Source organism: Patagioenas fasciata, chromosome 18 (assembly GCF_037038585.1).
Source record: "Patagioenas fasciata isolate bPatFas1 chromosome 18, bPatFas1.hap1, whole genome shotgun sequence".
Lineage (NCBI taxonomy): Eukaryota > Metazoa > Chordata > Aves > Columbiformes > Columbidae > Patagioenas > Patagioenas fasciata.
Genome location: NC_092537.1, coordinates 8,332,495 through 8,349,706, shown reverse-complemented (window position 1 = coordinate 8,349,706; position 17,212 = coordinate 8,332,495). Strand labels below are relative to the sequence as shown.

Below are 17,212 nucleotides of genomic sequence, written 5' to 3'. Positions count from 1 at the left end.
TAAACAGTATCCTTCCACTGAAAGGTCTTTAGAGGATATACAATTATAAGGAAGACAGATTTCCTGAACATTTAAAACCTGCTTAATTCTTGTATACTACCCTTTAAAACAATCTGTGTGTTTAAGACCATTACAAATAAAGAATAATTTTTTATCTTAATACCTTACAATAGCAGAGATCAATTATAAGCAGAGAACAGGTCACAGCTGAGTCAAGTCTCTCTTAAAGCATGTATGGTTAACCATGTAATTTTCTCCCCTAATTCTTTTGTCTACATGCAGATCTCGCACCGTGTTTTGAAGAAACCTGAATTACTCAGTGCTTCTCCTGGAGATTCAAATGACTGAAAAGGCAAGAATGGGCATGAAAGAGAAGGGCAGCACAGCTACACACAGATGTTCCAAAGCCGTGCAAAACCGAGACAGAGTAGCAGGATAATCAGAAAAAAAAATGTATAATGAAGACAGCAGTTCTTCATTAGCAAGTAATTAAACAAAATGAAATTACAGGTGTGGATGAAGCACCAGCTACCTGCTCAGGAGATTGAAAAATGGGATGTTTTTCAAATAGCCAGCCATACAAACTTCACTGGAAGAACCTCTAACATAACAAGATAACGGCACGTGAACAGGTTAAATCCCTATTTCTCCTCAGGTGAACGTTCCTTTTCTCCAGATAACCTACAAGGGCAATATCTGAGCTCTAACCTTAACTGCTCATGAGTATGTGCAGAGAAGAGCATTTCCAAATTTCTTCCTCATCTCTGCAGAACACAGAATTCACACTCTATCAAAGGTGCGACATTTACCTTTCCCTGGGGTTGTATGAGGACCCAGAAAGGAAATTAGGAGGTTAATGGGTTGGAACTGGGACAACTTTGGATAAGAATTTAAGAGGAGGCCTGAGAATGACCTTGGTCTTATTAAACACAGCAAAAATTAGGTACAAAGATGCTCGATCTCCCTCAGGGCTCTGGTTCTTTGCAGTTCTATCTTGGACAGAGCAAATAAAAGTCGGTGGGGCGGGATGAGAAAGGAGGAGCCTCTGTTGCAGATGTTCAGCAGATCGACAAACTCTAATGAGTGTCAGTCTGCTCAGAGCCCTGGGTATCGTAACAGAATTCAGGCTTCTGCACCTACCGCACCACAAATAAGTCAATAACTGCTGGAAAGGCCTGGGCAAAAGCTGCATTTTTTCATAGGGGTAATTGGTAATAGCTCCAGGTGCCCAGGTGGCCAAGAAGGCCAATGGTGTCCTGTCCTGTATCAAGAATAGCGTGGTCAGCAGGACAAGGGCAGTGATCCTTCCCCTGTACTCTGCATTGGGGAGGCCACACCTGGAGTGTTGTGTTCAGTTCTGGGCCCCTCAGGTCAGGAAAGAGATTGAAGTCCTGGAGCGGGTCCAGAGAAGAGCAACAAGACTGGGGAAGGGACTTGAACACAAGCCCTATGGGGAGAGGCTGAGGGAGCTGGGCTTGTTTAGTCTGGAGAAGAGGAGGCTTAGAGGTGAGCTCAGCACTCTCTAGAACTACCTGAAGGGCAGTTCTAGCCACAGGGGATTGGGCTCTTCTCCCAGGCAGTCAGTAGTAGGACAAGGGGGCATGGGCTTCAACTCTGCCAGGGGAAATTTAGGCTGGATATTAGAAAGCACTCTCTCCTTGCAGAGAGAGTGGTCAGGCATTGGAATGGGTGCCCAGGGAGGTGCTGGACTCACTGGCCCTGGAGGTTTTTCAACTGAGACTGGACATGGCACTTAGTGCCCTAATCTAGTAAACGGACTGGAGTTGGACTAAGGGTTGGACTTGATGATCTCTGAGGTCTTTTCCAACCCAGTCCATTTTGTGATTCTGTGGATTTAGGGCCTGTTCCTTCAAGCCAAGTATGCATTCATGTCCATAAGCTGTTGCTGTTACCAGGTGTTTTAAAACATCATCTTCAAACATCCCAGCATTTTCATTTGTAAGAAGTAACACAGCTGCTCAAAGCCCAGTGTTTTCTCCAAATGGTACATACAGTCACAGCAATGAGTCCGTTTTGAGGAAAGTAAAACATAAATTGTATAATGTACTTGGCACATGCATAATGTTAACATCCATATGCCATAGGTGGGCTTTAATTCTTGTCAGGTGCTTTAACATACACGTTCACCAGATATTCTGGCACTGGCCACTCCAGTTGTTACGGGTCTTTGGCACCTCATGCTGGGATCCTGGTACTGGCCAGAGAAAACTTTTTATTTCCAAAACAGGTTGTTTTTTGATCTTGATTTTGGTGGGGTTTTGGAAAGTTTTTACTTAAAATTTCTACAACATTTTTAAATGTAGTTTCCACTCTATGTGGGGGGAGGAGAATCACGGGACATTCTGTGCTTCAACAACATTTTAAATATAGTGTAGTTGAACAATCATGAAATTATATTAAAGTTATATCCCGACTCCTGAAACTACAGGGTTTGTGAGCTGCAGAAAGAGCACCATTGTGCAGTTCTGACCTCCATATACTGAGAGGATTTTTTTTAATGCAGCCATATGAAATATGCATTATTGTGGGCCAGATATATAATTAGAAGATTCTTTTACCCAGAGAAAGTGCCCTTTGAATGAAGGCGATGATGCCGAATGCCAAATCCCAGAGGGAATGACATATTCTGCTTTTCCAGATCACTTCAAATGCTGGAGCTACAATTCTTCCAGCAACCGCGCTGCCACCCAAATGTTTCTGAGATCCCACACAGCTCGTTTCAGAAAATCTCTTTAAAAAGCACAACAAAGAGCTACTCTTGCTAAATATACTGCAGAGCAATTTAACCATAGAAAAATAGCCACTGACCACTGAATTACAATAGAGCCTTTCTCCTACTAATGGCCAAGATGATTTAAAGAAAAATAGACATCTGAACTCAGATTATCTTGCGGCATCTGAGAATCTCCTAACTTTCTATGTCCATGTGTGCATATATGGTTTTTAGGGAGAGAGGGAAGAAAGGAGAGATCACAAGAATACACACAGGTTACTGCAACACACACTTGAATATTCTTTTTTCCTTTATCCAAGATTTTTAAGAATCTGCTTCTTTCATATGGATTTAATAGCAACAGTTCTTAAAATTTTCTATTGCTGTTTTAAATCAGTCCCTAGATATTCGGTAAAGAGCACTACAGGCTTTGATAGAATAGCTTGAAACATAAATCATTATAAAACACCTCAATTCTAATATATAAATTATTTAAATATTAAATGTAATTCACCACACACTGTATAATCCCAAGTGTAAGTACTCTCTGCTTTGAGCCTCCCTTGCACTTCTATCTGGCTCCAAAGAGAATTAGGTCATCTTTCTAAAGTCAAAGCCCTTGAGAATAGTGTAACCAGAACAAGCCTTTAGCGTTAAGAAAAATGCAGGGTCACAGAAAGTTAACATTTCAAAATCATATTTTGAAAACAGTACAGAAGGTTTCCCTTAAACACACCGGCAGATGGTAACGCGGCAAGGGAACGAGAAGTAACTGAACCGTTCACACTTTTCAAAACCAAGCACAACCAGAACTTCAGGAAAAAAACCCAAATATATATATATATATATATATATATATATATATATATATATATATATATATATATGTAAAAATGAATGTTGAATAAGACTTTTCCTCTGACCTCAGTTAGCAGTCAGAATGTCTGTTCCTCCACAACTTTCCTCCCTTTTTATACTTATACAAATAACTTTGGTTTTGGTGAAGCCTCCTATAATTAACCATGTTTGACCAAAAGCTGAATTTCATGTGTGTGTCTGCTATTAAAACAATCTGTTAATAGTTACGTTGTGATATACAAAACCCCTAAAGCATATGTTTCCAAAGTTCTAAAATAGCAGTTGCTATATAATTTCCTGCCATTTCAGAAGCATTGAAATTCTCAAAATGGGTTTAAATATATGAGGTTGCAGAGCCACCAAATCTTAATTAGAAACCAAACTTAATTAGAAATGCTCTTAAACAATGTCGGGGTGCTGACTCATGACCTTCTCCTTTCTGTTACAGGGCCACTGCAATTAAAAGATTTAACTGATTGTCCAGAATATTCTGCTTCTGTCAGTTTGAACCTCATACCGAACCGTCTCCTCATCACAATAATTGTTTTCATATATGTTACAGCCTTCCCTACATCAAAAACAAAGTAGTAAGAAACCAAGAATTTTGAACTAGCAAGTCGAGCTGTAATACAAGGAGAGAAGGATACACTACAATTATAATGAAGTCTGGAAGATTTTGGCAGCAGAACAGACAACCAAAAACAGTGATAAAGACACTGTTCATGCACAGAAGAGTGAAATAGAGATTGCAAAGTTCAGAGGATTCGGATAGACATTTGAATGATATTTCTTTGTAATGAAACATTTGGTATCTCTTTGGTACTTTTCAAGAAAGCATATCAAATTAATAAAAAAGACTCTTGACATGCTGCTAACACATACTGAAGAAGACACGTTACAAATGCAAACGGGGAGATTCACCTCACTTAAAAAGAGCGATCACCCTGCATTCAGCAGGCTGAACGGTGCTTAAAGAGTTTGGAAACGTGAGCAAATAACCTGAGAGCTGATGGAGCCAACAGGCTGGAACACTCGGCTTCCATCAGGCCAGGAAATGAGAAACAAAGTGTCTTACTCCCTGTTTCCTGCATGCTCAATAACTCAAGAAAACACTTTTAAATATGAAAAATATAAAACCCATCAGGTTTATAAGTATGACTTGATTAAAAATCTTACATCTGAAATTTTGACAGAAATAACTCTCTGCAATATCCATTGCAACAGACTAACCAGCCAACCATTTTATCAGGTCACTGCTCTCTGCTGCCACACAGGAAAGCCGCTCCGCTTTCTTACCGTTGTCTCTGTTAATCCTCCAACAGACACCGAGAGACCCAAAAGCACGTAGTATTGGTACGCTGGCAGACCCAAAAGCTGAGTGATTCGAGGGAAAGCTTCTGATGGAGCATTCCAGTTCAGAGTCTCTTTCTCTGACCTAGGAAAGGAAAAAAGAATCTTGTATGTGTGCACTGTCTTCTTTCCCCAGGCATTCCCATGCTAGGTCCTCTCCTCAAACAGCACGTCAGTGAAAACAGTCTCTGAATTACCTAAAAATCAAACTAATCATGGCTCTTTAAGCATAAGTGGAAAACATAAATCAAAACTTCAGCCACTGCCAGTAAAGAGAAGTTCTATTTTATATATTTATGCGTTGTACACTTCAATGAAAGTCCACCAAACAGCACAAGTATTCCTCAAAGAGCACATCTGGGCACAGAAATTACCTCAGGTTGCTGTGTTAGGCTTAACTGTGTGCATGCACCTTTTTATTTTCACTGGTTTAGGATACCTTCTTCAATATATTACCTTGGAAATATCCTCTCTAGCTCTTGTCGATGAGGTACGTGTGGAACTGGAGGACGGTCAAAATGTAGAAGTGTAAGGAACACGTATCCCGCATGAGCTCGGAATTTATCGATTTTTTCAGCTGACTGTTGGGCCAACCAGCACATAATCTGTTTGCAGCTACAAAGAAGAAAACAATTCATCATGTAATCTCATCAGTAGAACATGCGTTTAAATTTAAATTGTTGCAATTCTATAAAAAATATCATGCTATAAAAGTATTCTGGTCTAACTTTGTAATGAATGTGCAAGTGATTTAAGACATCAGAGTGGCAGAATCTTTAGAGCTTTGTCTTCCATTGATCGATTAAAACTGCCATGACGTTAATGTTACACAGTATTTGATATTCACATACCACCTTTCAGCCAAACAGACCACAGAACCACAGAAATGTCAGGGATTGGAAGGGACCTGGAAAGCTCATCCAGTCCAATCCCCCCGCTGGAGCAGGAACACCCAGATGAGGTTACACAGGAAGGTGTTCAGGTGGGTCCACCGCTCTGCCATCATCCATCCACCTCATTATGTCCTCATAAAAGTCAATGAGATACAAAGGTTTGGATGAACTACTACATTTCAGATGGAAACAGAGCAGGCAACTTGAGAAAAGCACATTTTCAAGTGGATAACTGCACACATAGCAGAGGACAAGGCCTAAGGCATACATATATCCAGCTAAACATTGGCCATGCTCCGCCCAAAAACCAACACAATTTTTTAGAACTATTAGGAATGTTTTGCTGCAGCTCAAGCTATGCTTAAAAACTGCTAAGTATTCCTTCATTTTTTTATGATAATGAGTTTTGTATCGTGAAATTAAAAGCCAGAAGCTCAGTTTAAATTATGTTTTTCTGTATTTCCTAACTAATAATTCTGCAAAGAGGGCAGAAATGAATACAAACTCCTCTCCACATATTATCACATTCCAAATTAATGATGCAATGGTCTGGCTAAGCAGGCAAGTTTGCTTTCTCTTTAAGTGAACAATACTGGCAAGCTCCACAGAGGCAGCAAGTATAGACCAAATCTCACAGATGCTGTCTCAAAGGTGGGACTGCCACACAGTTTCTCTCAAAAACATGAGCCTCTCTGATAAACAGACACAATATTCTCAGCATCTGTATTGGTGTAAGCTTGATGAACTTCTATCACAAGTTCTGTCACACTCAGTAAAGGAGTAAGTATACAGTATGTAAATGCTTTCCTGTATGGACTGGAATGTAGTTACAAGAGATAAGATACAAAAATAGTACGAGGAGCATACATGTTGGCATCAATTAGCTCCACTTCATTCTGAACCAGCAGAAGCGTCACTTCCATTAAACTTGTCATAGCAGCTTCACGTGCCCTGTTGAAACAGAGATACGCTAGAGTCATTATGTCAGTATTTATTTAAATAAATACATTGGCAGTTAGGTTAAACAGACACCAGCAAAAAATTGCAAACAATGAAAGCACTGACCCCTGAGAGCAGCTATCACAGTTTGGGAGGCAGAGGACTGTCCCAGCTGGAAACACAAGCCCCACTCTGTGAACTGACGCCCAGCTTTGCATCCAGGGTACAACAGTTTCCCCCCAAACCCCCGCCTCGCCATCTTGGTTTTTTATTCCAGGCAGATGTTATCAGATCTATTCTTTATTTTATGAAGGTTAACATTGATATTCATTAGTAATATTTAGTGTGCAAGTAGAAGTATTTAAACCTAAGTGCTTTGTCTGCTTCAAATCATCTTCTAAAAAGGCCAACCCACATCTTGACAAGATATTTAAGCACTCATAAGTTTTCAAGGTTAATACTGCCAATATTAAAAAAGAAGTGGTTCAAAATGGATAAAGTGGCTAAATGATCATTAGTCTTATGACAAGAGATTAGCTAAAGTAACACTAGTTTGTGCACCACGGCAGATCCTCAATGAGCTACGTGATCCTGCAGAAAACCAGGACCAACACATTCATCACATTAGTAACATCATCCTATCTCAGTAATAAGTAAAAATGTCCAGGGTGTTTCAAAAACATGGACCCAATTTCAAAGTATTTTGATTTCAAAATCAAACCGGGTCCATCTTTTTGAAACACCCTGTACCTATATCAAAATGTACTTGCCTACTGTGAAAAGACATATTCTGCTTTCTGCACTCCAACAGGAGCTGAAAATAGTATCCTATGCAATCTAAAACTGGGTGGGATATTTGTTATAATGGTGAAAAAGGTAAATTACATCATTTTTTCCTAAGTAATTTAATACTAGTTTGGCAATCTTTCATCAAATGATGTTTTCCTACTTTTTTCATATAGTACCTGACTACTAGATACTCATGTCTAACACCTGTAGACAGATTGGACAAGTCCCAGCAAACAATCTGCATACGGAAAGTAAAGGTGGTTAAACTTTCCCACGACTCCATTAAAGAAAGACAAAAATTATACACTACAGAAAAGGGCTCTCTGGAGAAGTGTCTGTTCTCCCCATATCTTTCCATCTTAGTCAGTGGTTTAAAAGAAGCAACGAGAAAACACTCATATTTGGGAGGCCGCAAAAGTATTTAGCGGCCAACAGTTTGCTATGAGAAAGGATTCCCCTTCCCCCTTCAGTTTCCATGTTTGACTTGACTTTGGCTGGCACTGCCAAAGCAGCTTTAAAGGAATCCGGTGCTCAAAGCACATTTGAATTTTAATGAGTGTTGGGAATTTAATTTCCTCAGGATTTCTTTGAAAACTTCCACTTTGTAGAGCTTTGTTTTTAAATGAAGACATAGACAGAAGGATAAACAATAGGTACGGGGAACTCAAGTGAGAGATGTCAGATGTGGAAGTTAACTTGCATACCTAATTGTATTTAGCCAGGTTCTTATCTACTTCAGTATCACGCCTTTCTCTGACTCCATACCCTATATGTTTGTCTTTACATTTTCTTTCAGCTACACCCGTGTTACTCTTGTGTTACTATGTTCTCTGAGTGAGAGATCCATTCACCTTCCCTGCGTTTCGTTGACGCTGAGGAAGGAGCAGAGGGAAAGCCAAGCTCCTTCCTCCCTTCTGCAAGCTCAATGACCTGATCGTGATCCTTACTAGTTTGCATCCTTGTGTCTTCAAAGTTTGAGATGTCAAACACGCCTACTTTTCTCTGATTTCATGTCCCGTGTTATTATTTCCCTGTCATACGACAATTTTAACAATCAGTTCTGAAGGTTGAGGAGCTGGGTATCATTATACAAAACAAGAAAAATAAAAACATACAAATATTAACTCAGGCTGATAAGAGCAGTCTGGGTTATTTGCCCTGTGTACTTTTCCAACACATTTGTAAATACTGTAGTGAAGTACGCTAGAGGAACAAAGCATCCAATACTAACATGGCACAGGATATCTCTCTTCATCTTTGGGCTGTAGAACTTACTCTTTGTTTTCTGTTCAAAGACAGAGTAGTTATAAATAACTATTCACGCTCATGCTGGAACTGGCGAGATCTCAGTGACCGATAATGACTCGGTAGAGCACAAGCATTAAAGTTTGACAACAGTGTAAACTACCCAAGGATTGCTGGCAATTAAAAACTCTGGCATAATACATATTGCACAATAAAAAGCACAATCACAACTTTTGTTCCTACGTAAGAAAACAGCTGGTTGTAGGGTATATTACAGTTGCTGCCATTACTGAAGGTAACTACAAATGTACTTTACAGCACCTGACCCTGTGTTCAGACTATCTAATAAGCAACCCTAAAAGGAGAATACCACTATAATTAATTTTTTTCCTTTCTTTAAAGCAAACTTGGGGTTACCAAAGAGAGTAACAACACCTAAGTCAAGGGTGAATGGGACAGAATTCTATAACAGATGTAATTTCATACTTTCTATTACCAATTACTATTTCAGGATGGGCATATTTGTCCTCATAAATACACACAGTAAAGTACCCTGACAAGAGAGTCTCTATGTTTTCTTATAAATCGTTTGATCGTAAGATCCATATTTCACACTGTTTTCTTGCCCTGGAGCTACCCTGTGGAATTCTACAGGATAAAGCAAATAATATGAAATTTTAATCACTGCTCTGTCTACCACATTCAAAGATTGCAGAAACTTCCAATCAGTGAGTGATGTTACAGCAGCAATTACAGCTTCTTCAGAAATTAAACAAACTCAAAGAGAGACATAAGCCTTTCTAGTGCTTTGGTTCATCAATTTAGAAATTGCCTTTTCAGATCACTGTCACTGAAGGAATACAGAACATTCAGACAAATGCAATATTATATACTGAACCTTCTCTATATATTAAGGGAAATGTGAAGACTGAAGAACATCACAAAAATATGACTGTTACAGACTTGATCTTACACTTATAGACTTCACATTAGTAAATACATTCTTACAGACATATGATTTAATTATTTGTGCAATCTCATAGCTGAAATCACTGAAACCCTAAACTTACAAAAGAGTCGGTAATACCACAGCACAATTTATAAAGGTTTTAGCTGAGTCACCAGGTTTCAAAATTTGTCACTAACATGTTGTGTAACTGCTCCCTCTCCTGGCAAAAAATGCCCACAACACAAACGTACAATGGGAGAGTTCGCTAAGAATAAATGTGTTGTTTTGAAGAAACAGGAATAATGTTTAAATTTTCTGGAGTTTTTACAACTAAATGCATTCCTGATATTCACTAAAATAAAGTAATGTCATTCACAAAACAAGAGGAAGACTGAGCTTCAGTTTAAAAAACAATAGTCCCCATCTTCCTAATTTCCGAGGTCAGGGACAATGTCACCCTTTCCTTTCACTTTCCAGTCTTCCCTCAGTGTATTTCTACCTGTACTCAAATCTCCAGAAGCTTGGAGCTGCCTATCCCTAACAGATTCTGAAGAGACATCAGTTTTTAATTAGACATCAAACATGACAGTTTCATTTAAGTCTGTTCGTAAGGCATCTTACCATCCTCCAACATCTCCTCGGCTGTCTGTGGAGTAGTCAGTCAAACCACCCAGTAGCATAGCATAAATCTGATTAATGTTATCTTTGCAGACATATTCTTCCTGAGATCCGTCTCCCTTTACACCCATTGTCTGGCAAACCCTTTAAAACGAGAAAAAGGAGGGGAAAAAACACAACACTGGCAAGAAGAAACATCACAGCTTTGTTCTGCTGCTGAATAAAATTCCCCAGACATATAATATTCCAAACACCTATAATAACCTGCTACAAACAGCATGAAGAGTATTTCTGAGCCTACTGTGTTAGATTTGACCTGAGGATTTCTGATTAGTGTTCAGGTTTAAAGGAACACCAGTAAAGCTAAAAACTCAACAAAAAGTAGGTGGGTTTTACATCTATAATACCTATAATAATACAAAAAGGTACATGGTTGAAGTACCTCCCAGTTTCTGAACTCTCCTTAAAATGAAGTAAGCAAAAAGAGTAAAGGACTAACGGAATGTGCATTGAATTTGAGCTTGACATTGAAGACATATCTTTTGCACAGTAACAGTTTGAGAGCATATATACTGTGATACCACTAACACTAACTACACTGTGGCACATCAACATAGAAAATATTCCTTTAGAGAAAAAGTACAATTTCTTTAAACCAATTCAATCTTCTTATTGAGCAAGTGAAAAAAACACATTTATTCTTCCTCCTTACTAAATTGCAGCCCACGAGAAAGGTGAACTTTCAAATATACTCTAGCTATTCAGTTAATTGATTAGAAAAATCCACACCACCAGAGCTCTACTCCATCCTCAGATGAGGGAAAATCCCCTGAATAAAGATATAATGAATAACGGAGATGCGTACAGTCCCACACTAGGGATCTGTATGTCAGTATAACTGATTTCAAGAATCACGCTACAAGTTCACAACAGAAAGCAGAGTGAGAGCAGAAAGGTTCTAGAGAAAGGACTAAATGCAAATAAAGACGACAAACATACTTTGCAATTGCTATGAGGGCATCTCTTCTGGCTTCTGCAAAGCTCACGTCTGCAGGGGTAATTAAGGTAACTTTTTTCAAACCTTCCAAAACCTGAAAAAATATAAAAATTGAGATATTTAAATCCACTACATAATTTATGATAAATATCAAATTTAGATACTGTATTAAATGAGCTAAATCACATATGGGAGAACCCAGCAAGAAGTGGTGTTTGGTTTCTCACCAGGATTTGTCAGTATGTCTCACTTTTCCCTTTGGACAAATGTTCTATAGCAAAGGGATAATTCAGTCTCTGGCTTTTCCATTAACACTACTAAACAGGACTAAACTTTAACTATCAGAATCTACGGCAAGCTAAACCAATGATGGTTTTCTGGAGTTACTGTAAATCAGAATCTAAATCTCTTTCACAAAGACCTTTCATTATGATCATGATTATTTATTTGATTACCATCACAGGTTTCATTCAAAATATTGTGTGCCCTCTTCTCATTACAACCACCATATTTTCTCACCTGCTGGAGCCTGCCCTTTAGCAGAAATCTTGGAAGGGCCCCAAGAGCTCGTGAAAAGCCACAACGAATCATTTCCTCTGTGTTTTGTAGTTCTGAAACGTACTGTGTCACCAGCTCATCTAGAAAAATACAATTGCAGAGTGGAAAGCAACCACCACATCATTATCATTGGATATTTGACCAACAGAAAAATAAACCAGGAAAAGATCACCTAAACAGAGCGTGGCAGAATGCAAACTCCCCCCTCTCCTGCTCCCTCCCTCGATATGGAAGGCATAGACACATCTTCCTCTCTCTCTGCTGCGTGAGGCTAACAGCTTAGTTTAGCCCCAGAGCCCCTGGCCAGGGCCGTTAAGAAGGGAGTGTCAAGGTGCCAGGGAGCCGCTGGGCACCTGCGGCCAGTGTGAGGGATGTTTGGAAGCTTCAGGGGCACCCCACAGCCAGTGTGGGGGTGCAGAGAAGCTTCTGGAATGCCTACAGTCAGATCTGATCAGGGTATAAAAATGGGATTCTCGTCGAGGCTCCGCCTCTTGCGCGGACCTCTTGGAGCACGAGCCAGATGCTGCCGCTGAGAGCCTCCCCAGGATGGAGACCCCGCTTGCCTTGCCACCACGGGTGTGAGTAAAATCTACCCTTGCACAATTACAAGTGTATCTACTTTCAATGCACATTTGCACGTGTATTTATACTTTCCATGCACGTCTGCACGCATACTTTCCATGCTCAATACGAGCACGTGTATAAAGTTTTGCAGGAGAAAATTCAAAGACAAGCGCCCACTTTGAAGGGTGGGTGCTGGGCTCAGATTCTGTGGGTAGTTACATGACAAAATAGGGACAACGGCTCCACAAACAGCAGCACAGACAAAAGGAACATGAATAAACTGAACTGGCCATGAAAAAAGAAGGCTCAACAATAAACCGATATGAAGAAAAAAAGAAGGATGAATTAAAAAAAAAGAAAAAAAGTCAGGAATCGTATCTACATATTTCTGCTGTAGTCTTTATCATAGACTTAATAGACAACACTTCCTTTACCAGATTTTTCAGCTACTATATTAAGCTCTTCTGTAAATTGCAGAGAAAAACAAGGTACTCCAGAGAAGCTTCTAAGAACAACCAAGACAGATAGCTGCAATAAACACAGCTCTGGTCAACAAGGAGAAAGGTGGTCTTATTAATCACTTTCCTGAATATGCACTTTTTAATCCTCAAAGAAAAAGAATCAGAGATCCTCAGAAGATTACATAATTTTGCCACTGCTTACTGTCATATAAGATTTAAGTGATTGAGCAATATTTGCTAGAGGAAGAAAGAATAGTTACCATAAGAAACTATACATTAATCATAACTCATGACTGACTTTTTAAATTTGTTTAAATTCTGATGCAATCGGCAGGTCTCAACTAGTTCCTCGCATCAGGGCATTAGTTCCCTGTCCAGAGGTTAGCAATACCTTCATACAAGCACAACTGTTATTTAAAATTTCCAAACCACTGGAGTGTAAGGCAGTCTTGAGGCCATAGGAAGATGCAATGCTTGCTTAGACAGCACCACGGTCTTAGTTAGACTATGCTGGTCCTCCCTTCGATTGATGTAAACATTAAATTGACATTTTAGCCAAATGACATAAAATTAAGACATGACAACTAGGAAACGAGCAGCTCTTTACTTATAACTACTTAGTAATTATGCTAGCAAGGGTAATGCGAATGTTAATATTCTTCTAAGAGCCTTCAGCTTCATAAAACAATATGGGCTATGAAGTGTCTACAATATTAACTCAACACAACCCATCCTGAAAGAATATTAAAAGAGAAAATCATCAGAACCAAACCAGAACGCATTAAGAGAGAAAAAATAAAACAAAGAATAGGTGAAAACAGGGGGGAAAAAAGTGATTCAATAAAATTCCAGTCTTACAGACACCGATTCAGAATGCCAAATCAGTCCCTTTGATTTGTGTTTTCATTTTAATCTGTCGAGCCATAGGGAAACACTGGTTAAATTTTTTAATTTTCCTAAAACCTTTTTTTTTTTTTTTTTCCTAATCCCCTTAAACATGTTTAGACCTGCATTAACTGACTTATCCAAGTCTCCTATACTTTCTGTTGGGTTTACCATTCCTTCCTGAAGCATTTTAAGGCCCTTTAAAATCAGTGATGCTCCTCCCCGTTGTATCCGATACCTCCCAAGTGCAAGTTACATCCAGCCCAGTATTTTCTGCCTCTACTGTAAACATGAGTCATTACCCTGTAGAGCTGGATCAGCTTCTCCCTCTTCATTGATGTAATATTCATTACACAGCGCAGCCAGGGCAGAAACTGCAGACTCCTGTAATAAAGGCAAAACTGTGAACTTGGTATATTTACTAAGGTCATACTTTATAACTGTGCTTAGAATTAAAACAGAGAGGATTTAAAAAAAAAAAAAAAAATTCCCTTCAGCTACTTTAATTTTCTGCTGAAATCCAGGGTTGCAATTCTGCTTGCTAGCCTGCTTCTGCCACAGGAGATCCTCAACTCCACCATCTTGTGGTCACTGCAACCAAGGCAGCCCTCAACCTTTACCGCTTCAACCAGACCCTCCTTGTTAGTGAGGATGAGGTCCAGCAGTGCACCTCTTCTAGTCGGCTCCTCCACCCTTTGCATCACAAAGTTCTCGTCAAGGCACTGGAGGAACCTCCTGGACTGTGGCTGCTGGCCGAGTGGTCCTTCCAACAAACATCAGGGAAGTTAAAATCGCCCACCACAACCAGGGCCTGGGAGGCTGCTCTCAGCTGTCTGTAGACGCCTCATCAACTTCCTCACCATGATCTGGTGGCCTGTAATAGATGCTCACAATAGTGTCACCCTCTGTCCTTCTTTTCCTCCTGATCCCCTGTCCTTAGTGGGAAGAGGGGAGAGGGAGGGGCTGAAGGAGGACCACAGGGGAGAGGGGGTTAACAATACATCTGCCACGGTTTTACTGTCACCCCGCAGTCAAAACCTCGACAAGCCTATAATTAATTCTTCTAAGCTTGGTTTAGAAGTTCCAGTTATAAGACATACAAATTCTTTGAATAAATTGCTAATGCCAAAAGAATATTCCAAGAATTCAAATTTCATCTTTTAATGTTCTTCACTGATTTGGGTACATTCTAGTCTACTCGTCTGCCACAGAAGATTTTAGGAGATAAGGTACCAGATATTTTCAATGGCTTTTTATCTTATTTTTTAAAATTAACAACACGAACACAGTATGTTATATTAAAATTGTCTCTGTGATGGCTATAATCTAACAAGGCAGACAAAAAATTGTCATTATAATTTGGTGGAGCCTTTAAGTGTGCAAGATCAAACTGTCATGGTATTACTTCGGAAAATTAATGCAAATAGCTGGACATGTTAAGATAATGTACATAAAATAGCATGAAACATATCCATCCATGGATTTAATATTCAGAATTAGAGTAGCTCAAGAGCACAGGAAAAGGATGTGTAACAGAGTTTAATGGAAAATTGAAGCACATTCCTTTGAATTTTAAGGATTTTTTTTAAATAACCCTTCATACCAATCTAAAAATCAAAGATTCAATAAGCAGTTAGATTCCATGGAAAATAACCCACCAACAGAAAGCAAAAAATATTTCTAACTCTGTATTTAATGGGACCATATGAAGGAGGAACTATTGTACCTTTACGTGCTGTCGTGCACCACTTGAAACAAGAGGGAGACTCCTTAGAGTGTCATTTATTAACCACTGCCAGCCACCTGAAATAGTAACAAACATAATTGGTACAAATTTTACTTTCTGAACTTCAACATTCTGTTTCATTTTTTACAAAGACCAACAATTACACATATTGACGTATTTCCTTGGTTTTCCAAAGTAAACAAGCTTGCGATTCTAAAGTAGTAGAGCTGTTCTGGTTTGATTTACATGTCCATAGTGCAAACACTGTGCCTGGTAATGCTAAAAACCTGACAGGTAAAAAAAATATCAGTAAGCAGCCACACACATAAGAAAATGTTCAAATAACATCACCATCTGTTGCAATATTTTTGTATCTTTTTGATACTTTCTTATTTGTTAGGCCACTAAACCTTGCTTCTTTGAAAAACATCATTTGTTGATACTTTAGCTTAAGTAATAACTACTGAGATAATGGAAAGTTATTTAAAATACGACATACCGATTATTGGATCTCCTCTAAATGGCATTTTTGATAGTGACAGCTTTTCAATTAAAGTGCAAACTGTAAGAAAACAAAGATGATAAGTGGATAAATACAAAAAAAGAGAAGTTACAGTGATTTTGCAGAGGCAACCACATCAAGTTACATTCATCTTAAATTGAAGAAAATTTGCAATTTGAAATCCAAAATATGTGAAATTAGAGACTGACAGGAAATTACATTTGTGATTCTTACGTACAAAATCACGATCACGCAGTAACTGCTCTCTGGCATGAGTTAGTCCCATTCTTCATGCAGATCCATTGGTTGGTGGGATGTTTTTCCCCCTCAGCCATTTAAGGTGCAGATGTGCATACTGGCCACCTGTTTCTACATCAGTCTGTAAATGGCTATGTAGTATTGCTGACAGCAAACCAACTTGGAAAACGATGATACTACAGCCACTAAAACACTACTCAAATATATGTGGAAGGTTTTCCTACTTCTTACTAGCATTTTTTGGACCTTCAATGAGTGGCATCTGTTTGCTGCACAGAGCTGGGGGCTACAAATCCATCTGCAGCTTTATTTCCTTTGACAGAAGGCAAGAAAATGCTATTTTAATAATTAAGGCCTTCTTATTTTAAATCTATAAACTTCAATGAGTTCTAAGTTTACAAATCCACTTTCAGAATAGTATTTATTTTAGTGTTTCAAGGCTGTTTCGGGGAATAAAGAATAATACAGTAAACACAGCAAGCTTTCAGTATACAACAGATTGACTGCATTGCTCAAAGGAAGACTCAGCGCCTAAGGAATGCAACATCTTTCACCTCGCAGTGATCAGTTCCAGTCAAATAGATCCATGTACATCCATACTCCCTATCTGACTGCTTTAGAGCTGGTGGGAGGTTGGTGCAGAGGAGGAGAGGACAGAACAAGTTGCTATATAATGCCACTTTTTTGTTTTCCTCTCCTCCCACAACTTAATCTTTGAATCTTACTCCGGGCTCTGTACACAATTCATCACCTTCTTCATTTATAATCAACTTACTGGGCTCCAAATCCACTCTTAAAATTCAACCCTCACTATGGTAATGTCACACAACCAGGTTCCCTGTGCTCCAACTCCATTCAATGTTGTATGTCAGCTTCTTTGTTCTAA

At 39.1% G+C, this 17,212-nt stretch overlaps 1 protein-coding gene across 2 annotated transcripts in view; it reads right to left on the bottom strand.

The window, feature by feature from the left end:
• Positions 1-17,212, bottom strand: part of TBCD (tubulin folding cofactor D) — a 117,434-nt gene that overhangs the window by 15,177 nt on the left and 85,045 nt on the right. For both annotated transcript variants that reach the window (XM_071816660.1, XM_065852224.2), the window contains exons 25-33: positions 16,066-16,128; positions 15,567-15,643; positions 14,143-14,224; positions 11,892-12,010; positions 11,375-11,466; positions 10,379-10,519; positions 6,703-6,786; positions 5,399-5,557; positions 4,889-5,027 (exon numbers count right to left, since the gene is read on the bottom strand). In XM_071816660.1, the coding sequence (XP_071672761.1) occupies positions 4,889-5,027; positions 5,399-5,557; positions 6,703-6,786; positions 10,379-10,519; positions 11,375-11,466; positions 11,892-12,010; positions 14,143-14,224; positions 15,567-15,643; positions 16,066-16,128 (956 nt within the window). The remainder of the gene's footprint in view (positions 1-4,888; positions 5,028-5,398; positions 5,558-6,702; positions 6,787-10,378; positions 10,520-11,374; positions 11,467-11,891; positions 12,011-14,142; positions 14,225-15,566; positions 15,644-16,065; positions 16,129-17,212) is intronic.